This window comes from Ceratotherium simum, chromosome 2 (assembly GCF_057802395.1).
Source record: "Ceratotherium simum simum isolate JZ-2026a chromosome 2, ASM5780239v1, whole genome shotgun sequence".
NCBI lineage: Eukaryota > Metazoa > Chordata > Mammalia > Perissodactyla > Rhinocerotidae > Ceratotherium > Ceratotherium simum.
Window position 1 is genome coordinate 6,569,331 of NC_141901.1, and position 24,291 is coordinate 6,593,621.

General features: G+C 33.3%; 1 protein-coding gene across 2 annotated transcripts in view; it reads right to left on the reverse strand.

Annotated features, from left to right (window-relative positions):
* KIFAP3 (kinesin associated protein 3) overlaps nt 1-24,291 on the reverse strand; it is a 165,755-nt gene that overhangs the window by 25,610 nt on the left and 115,854 nt on the right. For both annotated transcript variants that reach the window (XM_004425053.2, XM_087437843.1), the window contains exons 18-19: nt 9,370-9,559; nt 3,763-3,862 (exon numbers count right to left, since the gene is read on the reverse strand). In XM_004425053.2, the coding sequence (XP_004425110.1) occupies nt 3,763-3,862; nt 9,370-9,559 (290 nt within the window). The remainder of the gene's footprint in view (nt 1-3,762; nt 3,863-9,369; nt 9,560-24,291) is intronic.

The following is a 24,291-nucleotide window of genomic DNA, read 5'->3' on the forward strand; positions in this document are numbered from 1 at the left end:
GTTTAACAGTTTTCACTGTTTCCAATTAAACTGCCTTGCTATATTACAAAAATGCAGGCTTTAGATTAAGAAGGACCCCCTGACTTGGATTTTAAGAAAAATACCAATTTGAACTGTTTAAACAATTCTCTAAATCTGGCTTAGTTTCCCCCATTTTAACAGATTTGTCCTATTACTAACCTTTGTCATTTTAGGAAGAAAGTAAAGAACTTTTCTTTGAACAATTGGAAAGAAAAACTCTTATCATACAAATTAGAAATTTATTCTCTACCTTGCAGGAACTTGGGATCATCTACTTTACCTGAACTCACTGAAACTGATATGTTAAAAAACCCACAAAGATTGAAAAGCCATGAGTACTGGCTGAAGAGCATGCCACTTAGCACTGTCATATTCTCAAATCATTAAAAACAATGGTAAAGATAAAAATTCACATTTTATACATGAATTATTTTTCTTCTTCTTCCAGATAACTTGACAGTGCTTATTTATCAAACACATATGATAAAGAACAGGGAGAGAATTTTTAAGTCATCTGGACAATTTCCCTGATTTAAAGGGGAAAAAAACCCCAAAATAGATAACATTTCCTTTCTTTAAAAGTATTTAAAGAATCAGCTTTTTCAATATTCAAAATTCTATCAAGATATCATTCTTTCATAGTTAACCCAAATTCTTCATGTTGTCCATTAAGTCTGCTTATTCTCATCTTCACAGTGTAGACGAATAAGAGTTCACCACCTCCTGTTTACATTTCTCAAAAAAATTCCTATTTTGCTGAAAATCAGTTAAAATGAAAAATTTTACAAGTAGTATTTTAAGTTATTGTTATTTGATCTAATAGGCTTTAAATTTACCTACTGGATATCTGAAGCTGAAAGGTAGCCATTAGTTTAAAATTTCACATCTGGGATATTACGCAGCAAAATGATCATGCCAAAACATGTGAATAATTATGTAGCAATTTAAAATACTTCAATCCTTGCAGAATTAAAAAATAAACCAAAGTCAAGATCCATGGTTTGTTACTATCAAAGAAGAGCACAGAAATCCTATTAAAAGGGAATCCTAACCAACCAAAAATGACTGAATAAAAGAAAGAGTAAATGATTCCAGAGTAAGTCAATAAAAGAGAATGTAGCAAAGAATAACCAAGTTTTTGGCTATACTATACACTTATTCTATATCTCTGCTGATACAAGTTAAAGTCCCTTTTTACTTGATCTATTACCTACAAAAACAACTGAGGGAATTGATTGTAAATTATTTCTTTTGGAAATAAAAAGAGAAAATAATACAGTTACATGATTTAAGGTCTGAAAAATTACAAAAGACAAGAGATGAAAGACAACTTTCTTAGGGGAAGTTCTTTTTAAAGGGCAAATAATTCTCAAATCAAAATGATTATAATAAAGAAGTATCTCACTCTCTTAATTTGAAAAATAGTGTATAGTAAGTTCTATTAACTAATCCTTTAAGCCAGAGACACATTACTGTGATGTGTCTTTTATGATGTAAAAGAAGCTACTTAAATATTTTTACCCTAAAAAGGAACTGAAGGTACAAAGGTAAGAGGATTTTCCTAAAGTCATTTTAAAAAGTTATTCACAGAACTGAGGAATAAAATGCTGAAATCTTTGGACACAGTGCATAATTTAGTCACTGAGTATAGCCATCTCTCAAAACATTTTTTTGGTTTTATAAAATGACCATTTTTGAAAATCAGAAATGAGAGATTGTGCTGAATTGAGCTCATAAATTTGTTTTGTATCTTCAATTTTAATGAAAATGTTCAGGTTCTTAAAAATCACATAATTATATTAAAAAAATGAAAGCAAGTCTTTCTTAAATAGGTAATGCATGATTAGTATCAGTCTGCTTTCTTTAGATTTGCAGAATCTGAAGGAGATACAAAAATAATGTTTTGTTCATAGTGAAACATAAATGACAGAATAATTAATCTTATAAATGCTATCAGCAAAATCTTTAACATAAATACTAGGATTATATACCCAAGTCATTTCTTCCTTTTCCAGTTATGTTTCAGAAAACATTTGCACAGTGAATTGTCACATGATGGAGTGTACTAGTTATAATGATTAAACAGAGCCTCTATTTAAATAATTATAGCTAATATAGACAGAAACATCAGAAGTAATCAAAAGCCATATGCTTTCTGGTATTTAACCATGTTTAACTTTTATTTCCTAAGGCAAGGAGTTTCTTACCATGACAATCCAGTACACCAATAAAACTGTTTCTAAAGTGCTATTATTTATTTAAAGTCCTCTACAGAATACTGAACTACATACATATAAGGTTATTGCATTTCATGTAATACTCTTATGTTTTTCCACCATGCTTTAAAACTTTGAGTCACGACCACTGAGTTGTGAAATCAATATATGGGTTGCAATCTGCATTTCAAAAATGAAATAGAAGAAAACAGAATATATCATTGTACATTACAGGCAGTTAAGAGTAACTACCATTTTCAGAAATTTTTGTTTTCCATGTAAGTATAGGTATATACATATATATAAACAAATATGTATGTGTGCACTGGGTTGCAATATAAAAGGTATAACTTAATGTGGGTTGTGGTAAAAAAACCACTTAAATGTCACTGAGCATGCTATGTTTCCTTCCAAATTAGGCCATCACGTTACAAAGGAAAGAACATAGCTCTGGAGACATATAGACCTGAGTTAAAATTTTTTTCTCTACCATCCTACTTGTGTGAGTTACTTAAATTATTGGAGCCTTGATTTCTTCATTTGTAAAATGGCTATAATAATACTCGCTTTAAAATGTTGCTGTGCAGGTTAAAATAAATATGATGAATATTTATAAAACAGATTATGCACAATAGATGATTAATAATGGTTGCAATAATTATTATTATTGGATTAAAATGGCTTATTACAAGTGATTATTATGAGTTATAACATATTGGTCACAACTGTATTCTTTCACTTAAAAAAATACATAAACATATTCTCCAAACAGAAAATAGTTTGTTAATGAAAAGTAGAATTTTTATAAGAAGAAATTAAATCAATAATTTAAAGAAAAAAAAATAGTCTTAAGGGCAAATAAGACTACATATATTCATTGAACTAGTTTAATGTGAAATTTCAACAATCAGCCTAAATTAAAATATTATACCTCCAGGAATGACATGAAGGGGAAAATATTGTTTACACTTTCCGGCAAGATTTTAAAAATCTATGACACCAGTAACGAAGTGGGATATCTTCCGAACTTTACTATAATTGTAGAACAATGCTGGCATGTCAGATTTTTTTCCTTAAATATTTTATTTGAATGCCATCCAGGGAGGAAAAGTTTTTAATATAATCAAAGTATAAACTTTTTAAAACAGTGATGTCTGAATAATTGTTAAAATACATATATTGTGTTCTTATTTTATATTATATTTTATTGGCTTTGGAAAGCACTGAGGAAACAATCTGGGTTCATTAATTTGGCAAAAGTACTATCTATTTCAATAGACAGCGTGTATTTTCCAAAGTGATGAAGCATATATTTTTTTTCAGATCTGTTATCTTTATTTTTTTTACATAGAAAATGTGACTTCATAAGTTAATTTAAAATCAAATAAGCATATTCTTAAAAACATTGAGGATATTTTTTCCTCTTTAATGAAAAAAGATAGAGAAAAGTGGAGTGAAGAGAATTCTAGCTTTGCAAAAACAAGAGAAACACCATATATTAGATTTTTCTTGGAAGACTGTTTACCTGCCAGGAAAGGAATGTTGCCCAACTATATCTCCATTTTGAAGGTGATATTCATTGAAGAAATCTGGACTTATGGCTCCCTCAGAAGCAATTAATCCATCTAGAAAGAAGAAAAATGGTAACTAGTGAAACATATTCATAGGGAATAACAAGGAAACTATTCTATGAAGCAACACAAAAAATAACCTGTATATTTAATCTGGAAAGAAAAATGTTAGCATGACCTGTTATTCTCTCCGGGAATATGAACAGAAGATCATACATACTTAAATGTTCTTTCACAACAATGTAGCAACACAACTGAACATTTATTGAACATCTACTGCGCTAGTACTATACTACCATTACAGAGATGAATAAATAATCTCTGCCTTCAAGGGGCTTACAGTCTCGCGGAGAAGACAGAAAAACGATAAGGGGTGAGGTGAGGTGTGGAGGGACAGTAAGGATGGCCCATGCTAAGGAAACAGAACGAGTGAAAACAAAGAGACATTAAACATCGTCATGTCTGTAAAGAGCAACACTTTAATATGTCCCACATTTTATACCCAGACAGCTTCATCTACATAGCATGATTAGGGAATTAGATATTTCAAAAAAGTAAATTTCTAAATAAGCAATGCTTGACACTTTAAGTGCCAAACCTTAAAACACACACACAAACTTGGGTCAGAAATCTTTGTAAATATATTTTATGTTTCCTGTGTTTTTAAAAACTATACTGAACATAATTTAAATACTTCTTGATGACTCAATCTTCATTATAAACATCAATTATTATATAGTCATGCCCTAGATATACTTGACTACCTAGGCTAAATGGCGCTACACTACTATGCTTTTTGAGTTCTTTTTCATTGCTTATAAAGTGCTTCTTTCCCTAAATCTAAGTCTTTATTATTACTTCTTGCTGATTTTAGAGTAATACTATTTTCTCATTTACTCTAATCTGAGAATCCTGATAACCTATTTTTGAAAAAATTAAGAATAATAAGAATATGAGGAAAAAAGATCTAAGTAATGGCTTCAGGGCTGTCCTCTGCATAGAACAAATATATTTTAGTATATAATACATAATTTCTGTTTGCAAGAATTTTAGGATAAGTGAAATATACAACAAACACTTAGGATGCGATTAAATAATACCTTTCATTAATAAATCATATACAGCAGGAATGGAAATATGTACCAAATGAGTGCTGGAGGCAGAAAAAGCTGTTAAGTAGAGGGACTATTATATTCTGTAGGGGTTAGAAAATCCTACCCGAGGAGGGAGGGAGGCGGAGGTGTAACTGATTTGAGTCTTGAAAAGATAGACAGGAATTAAATGCCAAAATCTTTGAGAAGTAGGAGTATTAAAAATCGAGTGAATAGTGAAATTAAGTAATAGAGTTGGCAAATGAATGAGTGAGATTATATCATATACTAAAGATTTGTATTATTATTTAATTGTTGAATTGTTAATGAATACCTTTGGTATTCATTTTTTATTACTTTAGTAAAATTAAGAGGTAGCTTAAAAGTATCTAATATCTAGTCCAGTTTCTATGTTCTCTAAAAGTTAAAGATTCTATAAATCAAAAGACCAGCTAAACACAAAAAAATTACAAAAAATGAAATTATGGGAAATGCTAAGACACCATAGATTGAGAGCTAAGTAGCTAAAAAAAAAAATTAATTTTATATGGATCTAAGACTTTGTAAAAGTGTGGCTAAAATTCACAAAGGTTTAAGATCACAAAAATCAACAAGTTCCTCTGTTAAATTAAAACCAAATAATTGAGGATCAGGGTTTAAGATATCTGCCACTTTTAGAAGAACAAAGCAAAGTAAAATGCCAAAATAAAATGTGTACCACACTTTGCAAATAAACACAAAAATATTCAGCATGCCAGTAGAATAAGATTCTAACTCTCAGAAATATTTCAGACATAAATACAGCAAAATAAAAAGATACCTGAATTATATTTTAAAAGTTTATATTACATAAAACATGACCTAGTGTAGTGAGCCAGATTAGGAAGAAATTAAATGAAAAACTGTTGTCAAATTCTCAACATCCTCATTTTGATTTAGAGCTCCCATTGTCTTCGAAGGGACAAATGAGTAGCAAAAGAATAAATGGAATACAGGGAACTACAAACTGGGAGCCCATCAAACAGAGAGCAAACTAAATATTTCTGAGTTTAAAGATTCAGCCAGGAGTTTTATAAATCCAGAATACAACTAGTTTAATAATATAATAAGCTTGATATTATGTGAGTAAAAAAGTGTAAATCTATACTTCTGAACTTAATTTTTAATAATCCTGGGGCCCTGCAATTCATTCAATAAACTACAGCTTCTACAGTGCCCTTTAATGGCTTGGCAAAATTTAGGCAACTCTAATATATGAGCAATCTTCTTCACTAGAATGAGGTATAAAAGTTAAACTATACCTTAAATTAAATCCTTAACTCAAGCTCTCAATTCAAGTTCTTTGGAACTGTTTCCCAGTATTCTGCATCCAAAATTAATTCTTTTATAGAAATACTAAAAAGGAATCATCTACAGTATTCTTGAGTACAAACTCCAGATAAATCTAGGAATGTCCTTCTCAAGCTCCTCCTCTAACCTTATTGTTTTAAAGACAGCAACAAGGAACCAAGGAATTTCATGTAACATTTAAACGACCAGAGAACAAACAGCAGACAAGATGATACACACCAGAGCACTTTGTAAGCTGTAGAGCATTATATGTATGTAGTTTATTAGATTAAATGAAACCTTTCAGATCATAGTTATATAACACACCTTTTTGAGGTGCTCCAACTAATGATGATAAATATAGTTATGAGTAAAATTGGGTACGGAACGAGGATGAAATCAAAGCAAATTTATTGTTAGCACAGGTAATTAATCAACTTTCTGATTTCTGAAAGTCAGTTAAAAAACTGGCTTATACCTATTGTAAATAAAAGTAAAAAATACAAAAACTCAATATTTCTTATATATTGTTACTGAAATAAATTTTATCTTTATTTTTTAAAGTCAAATCAAAACATAATATTGGGCTTTTTGGTGAACTAGCTTAAAGCGAAATTGTGACTGTGAGGTAGAAAATAGATATCAATAATGGAGAGAATGAGAAAAAGAAATGACTAAAGTAGATAAATCATAACTTATTTGGCTGTACTTAATAAGACACATCACAAAAACACACAGGTAAATGAAAACTATGGTTTTACAATGATCCTGAGATAGAAACAGATCATTTTAAGCTTCATATTCCAGAAATATATTCACATATTAAGTACTAAGAATAAGATTCACTACAGTTGATGAAGAACAACAATAAAAAATTAAAAAGTCATTTAGAAATGTGTAGTAGCAATACAGCTTTATAAATTATAATATACTTCCCATGTGGGTAAAAGTACTAAAGCAAACAGCATCATTTTCATGACAGAAAAGGAAATTAATCAGTGACTACAATCACGATAATTTTAGACTCTAAGGAAAAAAATACTGTAACTAAGGAGATGCTAGTTTCCTATTTCATATGACAATACTAAGATCCTTTTTTAAAAATAAAAGCAAAAGAGAAACAGATACATTTTGACATATTAATGACTAGGAAGAAGCAAATGCTATTTCATTTTAAGGTAACAGATGAGACCCAGGGAATCACAGGCTGTTGAGCCTAATCTCTGTGGCTGAAAAGCCACTAAAGCTGCTGTTATCTGAAGCAGCCTAAAGTTTCATGGAGACCCAGGGACTTAAATAAGATGGCTCAAGCATTCAAATGAATCTGTGGTATTACAAATTTATCTGATGTTTCTGAAGATACAACTGCATACAATAAAAGAGGCTGGCATTATCTAGATTTTCATGCCACATATCAAGAGATACCACAGAGATTCACTTTGTCGATGAACTATTCATAGAAAAGTAACTAGGTAAAATAATTAATAAACTAAAAAAATATAGATGGCTTGATATGAGAACAATATCTGTAAACGCATAGCAATGTAATCTCCACTGTTAAATGTCTACCATATCATCAGGCTACAGGTAAACAAATAGCAACAACCATGAGGATATCCAATGATAATATTTCACCCCTCAAATGCTTAAATTTATTTATTTTTCTATCAGCTGTGGCTGTTTCTAAATTTTTACATATAAAAATATATATCATTCAGATTTCTCACAAAAGCATAAGTTGTACAATTAATTATAAAATATTTCACAGAAAAATGTTTGATTTTAACTTTAAGAGGTTAATTTAAATGAATTAATTTTGGAAATGTGGTACAACTTTTTAAAAATTTGTTTTGAAATTCTAATTGTATTAAAACAACAAAGTTGAATACTGAGGTGGTTTAAAATTTTATTTGGTTTTGGAAACTGGTAATTGATTCACACTGAAAAGTAGCTATCGATCTTCAAAGCAAGAAACCTGATTCCAAGAAATTCTGATTTCTATTAACAAAAAAATTCATATCATATATATTTTACTTCATGAATATCTGAACATGTAAGGAACAGCTGCTTGCCATTATTGAACTAAGAAATTCTGGTTGGTTGAAATTAATGATCTATTCCATCTGGTTTGAAACACAAAGTAGTATTTCATACTGTAAAATTCAGTTAGGAAGAAATGTATTTAATTTTCAAGGTAAAGTATCAGTTTTCTAGGATTCAAGTATCTATATCACAAATAGAAATAATGCAGTGTTAGTGGGCAATTTGCACAATAAAGAATTATGAAAACACATGAACAAATACATAACAGGAAAAAAAGTAAGCCATTAATTCAGATATAATTACCTTAATGCTTTTTATTTCCAACCTGCTACAGATCTTAATTAGAAAGGCTTTCCTTCTTCTCCTCAACTAAATGACTTCAATGAAGTACTATTAATATTGGCAACAATGTAACATTAAAAGCTAGAATATGCTAAAACTTACCAATCTTTGTGCCAAATTTATCCCTGGAAAAAGGCAGTATGGCAAAATCAATGAGGTTATAACATATGTAAGATTTACGTAAAAATTAAATTTTACCTTGACAACACCAGCCCAATTTAGAAGGCAAAAACTTGCTATAAAGTGTCTAAATCTTCCCAACCAAATAGAGTCACCAAATAGAGTTTACTAGTTCAAAACTAAAGCAAAACCATGGCAAAATTAGACTATTAAAATGAAATATATTGAAAAACAAGACATAAATTAATAAGTTATACATTTAAATAAATGCAGAATATTAAATAAATGCAGAATAGAAAAAAATCAATTACTACATTTTCAAACAGAAGTCAGAAATCTTGAAGATGCGATTTTAAGTTACACATTCTAGAAAGTAATAAACTAAGAGCAATTAATATTCCTGGCTGCAGCCTTTTCTATGGAGAACACATCAAATACTAATTGGAAAAAACTAATGGTCAGTTAATAGGTCTGCTTGGTGTGTACTGATGTTATGTCTGAAATTATTAGCAGAAGACCATTTATATACTAAAAGAAGTGCTTACAAAGCTTGGGAATGAGCAAGTTTGGCAGACCAAAATCCCTAGTTATAGCACACAGACAAATTGTTTATTTTTGCTTTGGCTATCATCTTACCTGAGTTGTAGAAAAGGTCAGGTCTTTCAAGAATATCTCCTTCATGGATGTATGGCTCAATTCGATCATCACCATACAAGTACTGCTCACTCTCATCCATCTGACGACTCTCTACCATCTCCAGCCACTGAGAGTTATGCCAGCGAAACTTTTCACTCTGAATTTTCTTAGCCCATTCTTCATCATATTCCTATTGAAAACAAATAGTCAACTATTATTACGTAAGCTTATGAAGGAACTCCTTTGGTACTCAGACAACAGTACTTTTATCTCATGAGAAGAGAATTTTGGGGGCCTTTGTCTGGGTCAGAGGAAACATTAAAAAAAACCTGTTCAGAATTATTTTATACAATAATTAATAAAAAGCAATTAAATACATTTCTGTTTGGATTACCAATCACTAATGGGAATGGCAAAAACTGGAAAAGTTCAAATTTCACAAATTCTTTATCTAAATATCACTAGAATTTAGATAAGCAATCAGATTTCAGCTTCCAAAGAGTTTTATGGCACTAACAAAAGGTGACAGATGGTTAAGCATTAAGATTACACTATATTTTTTTTGTTTACATAACACTTTTCAGTTGGAAAAAAAAAAGTACTATTAAAGTATTTCTCCTAACTACTGAAATGGTTTATTACGGAAAACAAATAGCAGAATTTAATTCAATTTTGTTTCAACCACAAAATAATGATGTTATCTTATTTAATGGTAGTTATTTCTTTAAATGTCTATCTCCTGCTTCAAGCATGAACTCCTGAGGAGCAAGACTGGCTTATTCACTACTGTATCTGTTAACATCTGCTCACAGAGAAAGTCCTTGGTGAATGTTTTTGAAGGACAAATAGGCAAGTTACTATAAGCTACAGCTGAAACTATCTAGTGCCCTACTTTTTCCATAGGTTGTAGCTACGTCTGACTAGTGTATTCACTTATTTAATGGACAGTACTGCTGATGGCATAGATAAAAAAAAAGGCTTCAGGTATTTCTCATCATCCTAATCCTAGAGATCTTAGTTTTAAATCTCTCTTAATACTTTTATCTAAAAAGGAGTTGGAAAGGTGCCAGGCAATAATACTGTCCCCTAGTAGTCAAGATGATCAAGATCACTAAGAAGTGGATCAAATATACATTTTAGTCAAATGTTGAGCAATTTTCACCCAAAGCTGAGGCTCAAGTCAAAAACCGTCATCACAGAATGAATTTCTGGGATGTAAGAAGTCTGAAATTTTATAATAAATGTAATTATTATGATTATCCTGTTAAAATTTTACTTGTTAAATCTTAAAAGTTTCACATTATCAATAAATCTCTTAGCAGTGTCTGCTGTCAGGTTGTGTATTCTATACTGTACTCTTTCAAACTAGATAGACGCTCCTTTTCAATTGAAGTTGGTGGAGTCAGAAGATACTTTTTGGCTATGGTACTACTAATAGCCATTTTGCCACTAAATTATTAAGCTTTCCTGCTTTCTTATAGTTATCCATTAACATTCCTATTTGTTGTCAATCTATTTCCTAAAATAATTATTTAAAATTAAATTGTATAAAAGAGCTGTCATAAACATTATTACATTTTACTTTAAAACAATAAACATTTATTAATTCAACTGTTATAATTTCAATATTTAATTCACTGAAGGAGATTTATTTACTCCATGTTACATCTACAATGCTAACCTATGTTTGAAATTGGCAATATAGATATAAACAATAAATCCAAAATCCAAATGCTCTATCTTGTTATGGTTACAGTGATTAGATATGATGATAATTTATACAACCATCCAATCATTGACCACACATAAATTGTTCTGATAATATGATAATACACATAAAGCATTTAGAACACCTATAATGAAAACACTTAATATTAGCTATTATTGTTAATTAATTGAAGTGACAGCTCTCTGAATTAGGTACTATAATTATTGCCATTTTACAAATGAGAAAATGAGGCCCAGAACACTGGAGTAACTTGAAGTGTACAAAGCTGGGTGTGGCTATTATATCACTGCAAACCTTGGGCCACCAATGTGGAAAAGGCAATTAAACAGGATAAATGAACATTGTCAGGGTTATTGTAGAATGGATTCTTCAGTGAATGAGAATATAATAAATGACCTCCCAAGTCAACTTTCAGCTCTAAGATTCTTTGAATGGGCTGAATTGTTCACCAAACAGTGACATGGGAGGAAGTGGCTTCTGGTCTGGTAAATATATTACATAACACATTGTATTCTGAAGCATGTTCTTTCTGACCTGGCTGCACACAGGAGGGTGTTAGGGAAAGATGGAGTTGAAAAAATAACAGCACAGAGATGTTGTTACAAGTAGTTTCATTGACTACAGATTTTAGTGGTTCATTTTGGGTTTCCAAAACTAAATAAAATACTAAGTGGTGCTAATTATGCAATATGGGCACTGTGATGAGCTTCAAAATAATTTAGCCCAAATGCTAAACATAACTGTGATTCTCTTTAAAATTCATGTGACTTCACAAGCATACTTTTTGGTTCCACATGTGGCACAGTATATGTGCTCAAAGTTAGCTGCAAAAAAAAAAAAAAAAAAAATATATATATATATATATATATATATTTGTGTGTGTGTGTGTGAGGAAGATCAGCCCTGAGCTAACATCCATGCTAATCCTCCTCTTTTTGCTGAGGAAGACCGGCTCTGAGCTAACATCTATTGCCAATCCTCCTCCTTTTTTTTTCTCCCCCTAAAGCCCCAGTAGATAGTTGTATGTCATAGTTGGACATCCTTCTAGTTGCTGTATGTGGGACGCTGCCTCAGCATGGCCGGAGAAGCGGTGCATCGGTGCGTGCCCGGGATCCGAACCCGGGCCGCCAGTAGCGGAGTGCGCACACTTAACCACTAAGCCACGGGGCCAGCCCCGCAAAAATATATTATTGTCATATTAGAAGTGACCAGATAATTTAAGAATGATCACATATACTTATAGAAGAAGGATGAACTTATTATTCACTAAGGTAAACAATTTAATGCATAAACAAGCAAATGGTATTTTGGGCATGAAATACTCCATACTAATTAGCTTTTTTCTAAAAGATAAGTTAGTTACATATACAGAGCATCACCAAAACTCCCAGAATATGCCTTTTAATACCAGAAATGCTATTAAATCTATATTAAATACTGGAACTAATTTGAGTGGTGGTGTTTCTTTTAGGAATACTAGCTTGTTTCACTTGGCAAGGGATATAAACCAACTTTTCATTTTAGTAGAAAAACTTAAAATCTCATTATTTGAATGAAGAAGTATTCAAGATGATAGAAAGACGTATGATTTAATTGTCTTATTATAATTTAAGTTCAAGCATATGGATTCCTAGTGCAAGAACAGGAGTTAAAACCCAGTCAAGTGCCCATAGCATATAAAATATGGGGTTTGCTATTCCACTAAGAGTGGAATAAAACTTGCCTCTTACCAACATCTGTGAAATGTTACAGAGGTAGGTATACTTTAAAAAGTAAATCCTTAAACCATGTATTCATAATATGTATTTAGCCAAGTAATGCTCTGTACAAACAAAAAAATTCATGCTTATTCTAGGAGTTATCATCTCATACCCTTCTCATAAGATTTTATTATTCTAGTTTAATAACAAGACATTTAATAAATGTAGAAATGTGTAACAAAGATGCTGTTTTCTTCACAAATGATAGCCCTTCTAACTTAAGCCTTTTTATCACCCTTCAAGTTTACAATAATGTTCTTATTAGTGAACCTACATATACAAGCTTGAGTCTTTAAAAAGAGACTATTCATACTCCATTCGACAGAATTCTAAAAACACAAACCAAAAATACCCATGAAAACCCATGGCTAACTTTGACACTAAAGCTTGACTTATTGTCTTGGGAAAGCTGATTTTCCAAGGCAGTGAGTTAGCACAGACCTAGCACCAAATGTAATAAGACTACCCTTATGTTAATCTGAATTCCTTTAAAGTTTTCGCTTTCTTTCTTTTATCAGTTTATGACAGTATAAACTCATAGAATCAGGGCATCTCTTAACATTATAAGTCCAAAAAGTATAGTAGCAATGATACAGATTATACTGTTATTTTATTAAAAATAATTTTATTCTGATTTTTAAGTAGTTTTGTACTCTAAAACCATAGGTTTAATTTTCTATGAATAACATAATGATTAACATGTGCATTATTGTTTACAGGGTCACAATGAAAACACTATGGTTGTCTTCTCAGCTCTTCAGGAAAAAAAGCCCAATAGTTTCTCCCTCAGGAAATATGAGACGGAATATGTTATTCTATACCAAGCTGCATAATCATTTTGTATATAGAAAATTATGTTTTGCAAAAGATCCAACAATGATTACAGATTCCTACCACAGTGAATCCACTACAATGACAAGGGAAGTTTTCACAAGAGGTGGCCTTCATGAGGAGTGCCTTGAGATTTAATATGTGTGGCTTTTTGTTATAGATCATAGCAAAGAAAATGGGAAAAACCTTGACCAAGCAGTATCAAGGTCTTAAAGTCTCAAGCAGTTATAACATGACTTTGAAAATATTTGGAGTTTTATTATTATAAGACTGTTTCATTACTGAAAGTTGAAAATTATAGGAAAAAAATGCCCGTAATACCTTTACCTAGATAGAACCACAATAAATACTGGTATATATCCTACCAGTTTTCAATGACTTTCTTAATTCCAATATTAATAGCTAAGTTTGGAAAATATTTTAAAACATGTATTTTTTAAATTTAGAGGCTCCGTATGAAGCATTATTAAGATATCGTACTTGTGCCATAAAAGTTTGCTCTAGTTTGTGATAATATAGCCTCAGGAATTCGAATGTTTACCAAATACAGCATCTTGGAATGAAGCATGTTATGAATAATACAATATTCATTTAAATACTAATTCATTTCTCCTTTTCCTTAGTAGTAAACATTAGCTGGAATCAAAGGAGATAGTATTGTTTTGCTACACGATGGTAGATTTGATCTTTATGTTTCTGAAACACTGATTTTTATGTTCCAGATTTCTTGAAAATCAAATATTTTAGCTTTTGGCTGTTGAGAGTCTATTTAGCAAGTGTACTAATTAATAGGCTAGGACAGTGGTCCCAAGAGTCTTAGATTTCAGAAAAGTTTCAAAAGCAAATTTTGGGGCCTGACATTAAATGTAAATCAACTGCCACCTACTATTATTTTTTTTAGAAAAGAAAGGCCATTTTCAGACTAAAAATGCGAGAAACACAATCTCAAAATAAAGATATACCAGGGCTGGCCCAGTGGCATAGTGGTTAAGTTTGTGCGATCCGCTTCAGCGGCCCGGGGTTCACAGGCCCGGATCCCGGGTGGGGACAGATGCACTGCTTGTCAAGCCATGCTGTGGTGGAGTCCCATATAAAGTAGAGGAAGATGAGCATGGATGCTAGCCCAGGGCCAATCCTCCTCAGCAAAAAGGAGGATTGGCAACAGATTTTAGCTCAGGGCTAATGTTCCTCACCAAAAAAAAAAAAAAAAAGATATACTTTCCCAAGACAAAACACGTTAACAGCCTTATATTTGCAACTCCTCCCCAGCCCCAGTCTCTCTCTCTGTGTGCCTCTCTTTCTCTTTCTCTCTCTCACACACACATACTTTTTTCTCTTTCTCTCCCATTTTTAGTGAAAACCAGTAAAAACTTGACCGTACTCCAATAGACCAGCATTCTGGAATCCCTAGCCTCAGCTATCCTCTGTATCCTCAATGAGGACAGTTTAATAGCCACAGCAAAGTCATAGTTTCTTTGTGTCTCAGAGTCTGAATTTATAGATATTAGTAATATGGTATGGTATAATACAAAGAACATTGAATTAGGAGTTAGGAGACCTGGGTTCTGGTTCTAGTTCTGATACTAATAGAACTATGCAAACTTCTAAAGGTATTTTAATATATTTTGGTCTTAGAGTCTTCACTTCTAAAATAAAACAAATCTAAGATTTACTGAAGTTGTCACATACTATAAATAAAAATCTATGATTAATACCATTGCTTTATAAAGCTGTTGAAATAAGTATCACCCAAAACTGAAGAATACAGGCAGCATAAGGAATTTATTTTAAATAGCAACTCTAAATGAATATCTAGTGTCAAAAATTTAATAAATTCAACACATTATCAATTAAAATCTATTCCCTCTACCCCTCCCCCTCTACCCCCAAACACTATTTCTCTCTTATATCACCACCCCTCTTATCAGGAAATAACTATGCTAATTCAGGGATGTCAAAGCTCAACCACAGCCAAGATACGTCATAAAACCTATCAGGCCATTGTGGAAAGACTGTGGGAATAGAGCCGTGTTTTCTTCATTTTTGAAACGCTTCTTTTCACAAGGAGCGCCCCCTGATAGCCTTGCTTTGAGACTTGAATTTGTCATGTATTTAAACTTCAAATGCTTTGTCTTTTATTTTCTTCTCAGCTCCCACTATGATCTTAAGCACTCAGTTTCCATAAATTCTCAAGTGTCATGAGAGACTTTTGATATTTTATGGAATGTGCCATCCTTTTTGAAGTCCTATATTATTTTGTTTACTACTGAACCACTGAAACATTATGAAGCCTTAACAAGCCTATTATCAGAGCCTGTTCACTATCAGGAAAACTCTTTGTCACTGGCTTCCGTCACACCTTGTATCTGATTAACACACTATAGGATAACATAGCGCTACACAGATCTGCTTTCTGTTCTAACATAACTGATAGAAAACAGGTTTTCCTTTCTCCTTTAATGTGGCAGCCCCCTAATTGAGAATGTAATATGGTTTATTTAATATAATTCTTCATACTAAATTAAAGTAGATCTAGAGTAATTTAGTTGCTCATTGAGGTTAAGATAGTAGCTGCTAACAAGATGCCTTTTATATCTTAGAAAATACTTCTCCCAATGATAAGTATATGATATGTATGTTAAACATGCGTTATGTGATAGAGTTGTTGACTTTTATGCATATACTACCTATTTCTCAACAGTACTGTCCCAAGTGTTGCCCTATAGTCTTGACTATGGCATTTTTTAACTAGACCTCAAAGTATATCTTCAACCTTTCTTTAAAGCACTGAGGAGGCTCATCTGTGCAATATCACTTCAAATATCACGTCCAGTCGAACCGCGAAGTAAAAGATACAACTAAATGAAACTTATTTAAGTAAGAAATCATGATTTATATCTTTCATACTATGCTTGGGTTCTTTTACATCCAACTGTTGCGAATTAAAAAGAACCAATCAAGTAATATGCATTAGACTGTCAGGGAAATGACACACATTCATATATATATATATATGTAACACACAGACATTCATATATATATATATGTAAATTCTAACAACATGGAAAATTTCTGCCTTTCAGGTTTATGTAATATAAAAATGAACTCCAAAAGAGGACTAACCAAACTTATCTTACTAAACCCAGTTTGACATAAGGAATTGAGAAATAAAAATCAAACTCACAAATCTGAGAAATGAAAATTTACCAAGATTGTAAAACAAGCAAGAACCAACTCCACCTGCTCTGGAAAGAACATCTTAGAAGTTTCTTAGAAGAACATTTTAGAAGTTTAGAACGACTCACTTGAAAATTTCTGCTCTCTGCCTATACCCAGCCTGCAAGCCAATTAAAAGTGACTACTGTGTACCACTTGACCCAATTCCTGCCCATTCCCTGCTTTTGAAAGCCTGTCCTAAAATAACCTGAGTTCTAATGCTAACTCTAATCCCAACTCTATGAAACTTTCTCTATAATTTCCCTTTTCAAGATGTTATGAGACATTTTTTCAAGTGCTCTCCCTTGCCGGCAAGATTATTTAAAAACTCAGCTTTCCTGTCTGACACAGGCTTCCCTGGTAATTTTTGTGGGGACATACCAGTTGATGTCTTAGAGGTTATGTGTAATCCTACATTGGTTTATCTCATTTCAGTAATCAGTCTTATTAAATATAATTTTGTCTATACTGGACTGCAGACAGCACCTTGTTTTCCAAGTTGAGAATACTAGAGCTAGGTATTAATTCCAGATTATTAAAATACACACAATCTGCCCATGATCATAATTAGAGTTATTAAAAGAGAAAGGGCTGTTGTTCAAAATCTCAGTGACACAAACCTGTGTCAGTACGACATCACATGGGCCTGTGGCTGGCTAGAAAGACAACAGACATCAGTTTCTTACCAGAGAACCTAGGTACATCCCTTTTCCCATAAATACCCTGTAGATACAATGTGCCATTAGTATAGAACATCTATTGATAGGGCCACGTAGTAGTACTGCTTCTGGGAGGTCAGTTCTTGTCTAGATGACAGTGTCCTCGTGTTCTCTCGAGTCTAGCTTGTAAACTTTCATACTGTTGAAACTCAGTGTTGTTGAGTTCTGTACTCCCACTGTCTATCTTAATGTCTGGAACACAGTATGTGCTTGATAACATGTATTAAATGTTTGATGACCCAGTAATGTCAGGGGAGGAATTTGTTTACCAACTGGGGAAGAATTTATGAGGTTCTCAAACACTTCACACAAAGCTGAAGAAGTACTTAAGCCAGCCCTGATGGCCTAGTGGTTAAGTTCGGTGTGCTCCGCTTCAGTGGCCCAGGTTCGGTTCCCGGGCACAGAACCACACCACTTGTCTGTCAGTAGCCATGCTGTGGTGGCAGCGCACACAGAACTAGAAGGATTTACAACTAGAATATACAACTATGTACTGGGGCTTTGAGGAGGAAAACAAAAAAGAGAGGAAGATTGGCAACAGATGTTAGCTCAGGGCCAATCCCAGCAAAATACAAAAAGAACATCACTTAAAAAAAAAAAAAGTTGAGGAAGTATTAAAGGACAAAACTCTAACTGGGGTTTTAGAAGCTCTCTATGTGTAGAAGATTCTGTTCTTCCCTTCATGAATCCCAAGGCTTGGAAGAGAAAAGGCAACAGTCAACTGCCATATAAAGACACACCTTGGTTCGTTGCACTTTGCTTTATTGCGCTTCGCAGGTACTGCATTTTTTACAAATTGAAGGTTTATGGCAACTCTGCGTCCAGCAAGTCTATAGGTGCCATTTTTCCAACCACCTTTGCTCACTTCATATCTTTGTGTCACATTTTGGTAATTCTCTCAATTCAAACTTTTACATTATTATTATATTTGTTATGGTGATCTGTGATCAGTTGTCTTTGATGTTATTATTGTAATTGTTTTGGGCACCATGGACCCTGCCCACATAAGATGGTGAACTTAATAAATATTGTGTATGTTCTGACTGCTCCACTGACCGGCCCTTCCCCCATCTCTCTCCCTCTCCTCAGGCCTGTCTTATTGCTGATATGGAGAAAGTTTTATTGGTCTGGATAGAAGATCAAACCAGCCACAACATTCCCTTAAGACAAAGCCTAATGCAGAGCAAGGCCCTCACTCTCTTCAATCTATGAACGCTGAAAGAGGTGAGGAAGCTGCAGAAGAAAAGTCTGAAGCTAGCAGAGGTTGGTTCATGAGGTTTAAGGAAAGAAGCCATCTCCACAACATAAAAGTGCAAGGTGAAGCAGCAAGTGGTGATGCAGGAGCTACAGCAAGTTATCCAGAAGCTAAGATAATCAATGAAGGTGGCTACACTAAATAACAGATTTTCAATGTAGATGAAACAACCTTCTGTTGGAAGAAGATGCCATCTAGGACTTTCATAGCTAGAAAGAAGTCAATGTCTGGCTTCAAAGCTTCAAAGGACAGGCTGACTCTCTTGTTAAGGGCTCATGCAACTGGTGACTTTAAGTTGAAGCCAATGCTCATTTACCCTTACAAAAATCCTAAGGCTCTTAAGAATTATGCTAAATCTACTCTGCCTGTGCTCTATAAATGGAACAACAAAGCCTGCATGACAGCACATCTGTTTACAACATGGTTTACTGAATACTTTAAGCCCACTGTTGAGACCTACTGCTCAGAAAAAAGGATTCCTTTCAAAATATTACTGCTCATTGACAATACATCTGATCACCCAAGAGCTCTGGTGGAGACGTATGACAAGATTAACGTTGTTTTCACGCCTGTGAACACAACATCCATTCTGCAGCCCATGGATCAAGGAATAATTTCAACTTTCAAGTTTTATTATTTAAGAAATACATTTCGTAAGGCTATAGCTGCCATAGATAATGATTCTTCTGATGGATCTGGGCAGAGTAAATTGAAAACCTTCTGGAAAGGATTCACTGTTCTAGACGCCATTAAGAACATTCGTGACTCACGGGAAGAGGTCAAAATATCAACATTAACAGAAGTTTGGAAGAAGTCGATTCCAACCCTCATGGATGACTTTGAGGGTTCAAGACTTCTGTGGAGGGAGTAACTGCAGATGTGGTGGAAACAGCAAGAGAACTAGATTTAGAAGTGGAGCCTGAAGATGTGACTGAATTGCTGCAATCTCATGATAAAACTTCAACAGATGAGGAGTTGCTTCTTATAGATGAGCAAAGAAAGTGGTTTCTTGAGATGGAATCTACTCCTAGTGAATATGCTGTGAAGACTGTTGCAACAGCAATAAAGGATTTAGAATATTTTATAAACTTAGTCAATAAAGCAGTGGCAGGGTTTGAGAGGATTGTCTACAATTTTTAAAGAAGTTCTATTGTGGGTAAAATGCTGTCAAACAGCACTGCATGCCATGGGGAAATCGTTCATGAAAGGAAGAGTCAATTGACATGGCAAACTTCACTGTTGTCTTATTTTAAGCAATTGCCACGGCCACGCCAGCCTTCACCACCCTGATCAGTCAGCAGCTATCAACATGGAGGCAAGACCTTCCACCAGCAAAAAAAATTACAACTCAGATGATAGTTAGCATTTTTTAGCAATAAAGTATTTTTAATTAAGGTATGTACATTATGTTTTTAGACATGCTATTGCACACATAATAGACTATAGTATAGTGTAAAGATAACATTTACATGCACAAAAACCAAACCAAAAAATTCATGACTCGCTTTATTGAGATACTTGCTTTATTGTAGTGTTCTGGAACCAAACCCGCAATATCTCCAAGGTATGCCTGTAATCCCCTTGAGAGACCAAGAAGCTAGGATCCTCTCTCCTTGCCTCCCTGCTCCTCTCTGTAGCTACCCAGTTCCCTGCCTCCCAAAGCAACATGTAAGGCCTAATCAGACAGGTGACAGCTTGCTGATGAGGCCACAGAAACTGCATCACCAAATTTAGTAATCCTCCACGGTACAAAGTACAACCACCACACATCTGTTTCAATTTACCAATTGAGGGCTTGGGCTGAAATACATTAAATCATCACTAATGTAACATTTCCATAATTTTAGGGACAAGTACTTTACTGCAGAAGGCATATCTCCCTAAGGCTTGTAAGGCATCTAGTTTTTCTTAGTATTACTCCCCGCTGTTTGTCTTGAGTGAAAAAGAAATTTGTTTTCTTAAAGATAAATTGCCTTATGCTACAAATACTCTCATTATCTCTATATATTTTTTGAATTTTTTATTATTATAGAAGTTGGTCATGCTAAAAATACCAGGAAATCAAATTCTAATGGTAAAGTCTTAAGAGATCATCCATTCCCATTCTAGGCAGGTATCTAACAAACTATTTTAGAAAGTTGGTTATTTAGCTATTACTAATGATAACTGGACAAAGACTTCACATTCTCTCTTGACAGACTATTTCTGGAGTTTCATCACCTTTGCTGCATCTAATCAAAGTTTAATCCTTTTTCAAATTAGGCCAATTTCCTCTTGTTTTACCCTTGAAAAAGATTCAGGACTAGAAATAGCACTCTGAGTTGTGATCAGTAAGAGTCTGAGCTCAAAGAAACAAAGACTGGCAGCTATGTCTCAAGTGGATCTGAGAAGATGTCTTTTTACTGATGTATTAAAATGGCCTGCTCTTCAAATTTCTCCCAAATAAGGAGGTCCAGCAAGCAAGGAGCGTTAACTTTGGTCTGAGGTTAGCTGATAATTCAATTGAGTCCAAATCCGAATAAGTCACCATAGATTTAGAACATGGGCAATGTAATAGATGATGCACTTCTAAACTAGAAAAGGCAGCTTCCTACTTACTACACTGTCCTAATCAAGGCCTTTCAGTTAATTGCCTATCCAGGTAATTGCCCAAATATGAACTTATAAAATGCTAAATTCAGCCACTTTCAGGATAATCCTAAAGTAAACTATAAATAGTAATATGTCTGGCCAAAATATATACTCCAAATAACTTTCCAAAGTTAAAATGCAAACAGTGAACAGATTATCTTCATTCCATTTTAAAAATTAAAATGAACAGAAAATAACATAGATAATTAACTATACTAAAGAAGGGAAATGTTCGTCTAGATATTTAATCTACATATAAACTTCTCAACTAGGTCTGAGTTTTGGTCTAGTTTAAACAAAACATATTGAGTGACCATCATGTGGTAGACGCTTCATATACATTTTCTCTAACCCTTATAATAACTCTCTAAGACCAGCACCCCCAAGAAGAGTAGAAAAGTGTTTTGGGAAGAAGTTTCTCCCAGTGGTGCAGTGTTCCCTACTATCAAGCTAAAATTGAACCAGGACCTTGAATCTTATAGGTGTATAATAGCAGAAAGGCACAGAAACATTCTTTCAGCAGAACATGGGATGTTTCGAGAGGCTGATGCCCTTTTCTCTCACCTGTATTGGACTATTTCTTCTCTTCCGAGAAACTCAGCTATGACTATGATTCAGTAGAGTAGCACAGCAGGACTTCCAAATCACATAAATAACTCACATGTGAGTATCTATAAATATTCTCAGTTCAATAAGTCTGGTATTTTTAAATATCTTTTCAGACTGAAGTTTCCCAAAGTGTGAAATGAAACAATCCAAAATTACTTAGCATCATATCAAATACTTACTTTGTAAATCCAATGTAGAGAGTCACAGAGAGATTAGGTGAACCTTTGGATTACTTGTTCAGAATTTTTTTATGTAGTTGTCCCTCGGTATCCGTGGGGGATTGGTTCCAGGACCCTCGTACACCAAAATCTGTGGATGCTCAAGTCCCTTATATAAAATGGTGTAGTATTTGCACATAACTTATGTACAACCTCCTCTATACTTTAAATCATCTCTAGATTACTTATCATACCTAATACCACATAAATGCTATGTAAACAGTTGTTATACTGCATTGTTTAGGGAATAATGACAAGGAAAAAAAGTCTGTATATCTTCAGTACAGACGCAACCATTGTAGTAGGCCTTTCTATCCAGAGTTGGTTGAATCTGCAGATGTAGAACCTTTGGATACAGAGGGCCAACTGTACTAACTCAAGTGATCACACAGCATCTTAGGGAGCCATATATAGCTAGCTGATACATCACTAGTTTCATTTTGCTGATTCTTCTTCTTTGAAGTCCTCATATCAACAAGGCTCTTTATAAATGTAATAATCTAAAATAATTTTCTTTGTGATTTTACATGTTAATTCTGACAAGGATTTATAAGTTCCTTCAAGGAGGGTAGGATCAACAAAGTAAAATGAAGACTAAAAAATGCTCGTTGGATTTAGAAAAATGAAGGTCAGGGTGACTTTAGTGAGCACCATTTCAATGAAGTAATGGAGCAGAAGCCAGAACTGGCATAGGTTGAAAGGAGGATGGGGGAGGTGAAGAAATGAGGGTAGTAGTACGTAGAAAAGTTTTTCAAAACGTTGGTTCTAGAGAGATGGAGAGAGCTAGGACAGTATCAAGAAAAGAGAAGTAGACACACGGTGGGGATAACTCTTGCTTAAGATGAGAAACTTGAGCCCAGAGTTTAGAAATAATTGGGAATAAAAATTTTTATCTTATAATAAATATATGCATATTTTATATTAAATATTTTTATAATAAGACTGAGCTGGTCTTTTAGAACTATCACTTACATTCTAAACCAAACATAGCTAATATGTAAATCTAAACATATTATTACCTTCCATCTACCTTTTCTCAAAAGAAGGCAACTTAAAAAGTATGTTAAAAGCAATTCATAATAGACTGATGTCTCTCTCTTTTCCTCATTGTTTAAGGTAAAATAATCACATACACAACTTTAAGAAGTTTCTTATTCTTATACTATATATACAACAATGACATCAGTGATCTAACAGAAAATAATACATGAGCCATGAAATTGTTCTCTAGGAGTAATAAATATTCTATATTCATAAACCCTGTGACCAGTGTGACAGTGGCCTATATGTATGAAACATGTTGGTGGAGCAAGAATTTAATATGTAAAGTTTCCCTATTTTAATTTAGAGTTCAAAGCTAAAATGTCAATGTACGCATTTAGTTTTAAACCAGTAATGAATCCAAAAAGCAGATGATATCAAATAAGATGAATTTCTGAACTAAAATGCAAGAAACTGACAAGAAAGTACCTGATGGTGATTGTCCACTTTCATAAGGAAATCATCAGCAGAAATGCCAACTTAGAAGATTTCCAATGAAGTTGTTAGCTGATTCTTTAAAATGTTATTCTGATCCTTTTAAAATACTTAAGTTAAACTTTGAAAATTACTGAATGGGCTATCTTCAAGAAACTTTTTACAGGATTAGCCAAAATAAAAAGTATAAATCCAGTTCAAAGAAGGAAGCAAGCAGGTTGTGTGTAGCAGTATATGCCAGAAGTGAAAAGACTATTTAAAGTAGTGATCTAGTATATGGCATATCCCAGGTGCAGGGCCCAAGTCCAGGCAGAAGACTGGTGTGAAGCATGATTTCTGAAGAAAAGTCTGCATGGGAGTGAGTTTCTAATCCAGGACTCAGATTATCCCTCTGATCACATTCCTCCAGTTATATATTCTTTAAAAACTTCTGAAGTCATGAATAATATTAAGATTTTTGTGTATTTAATCATTCCAA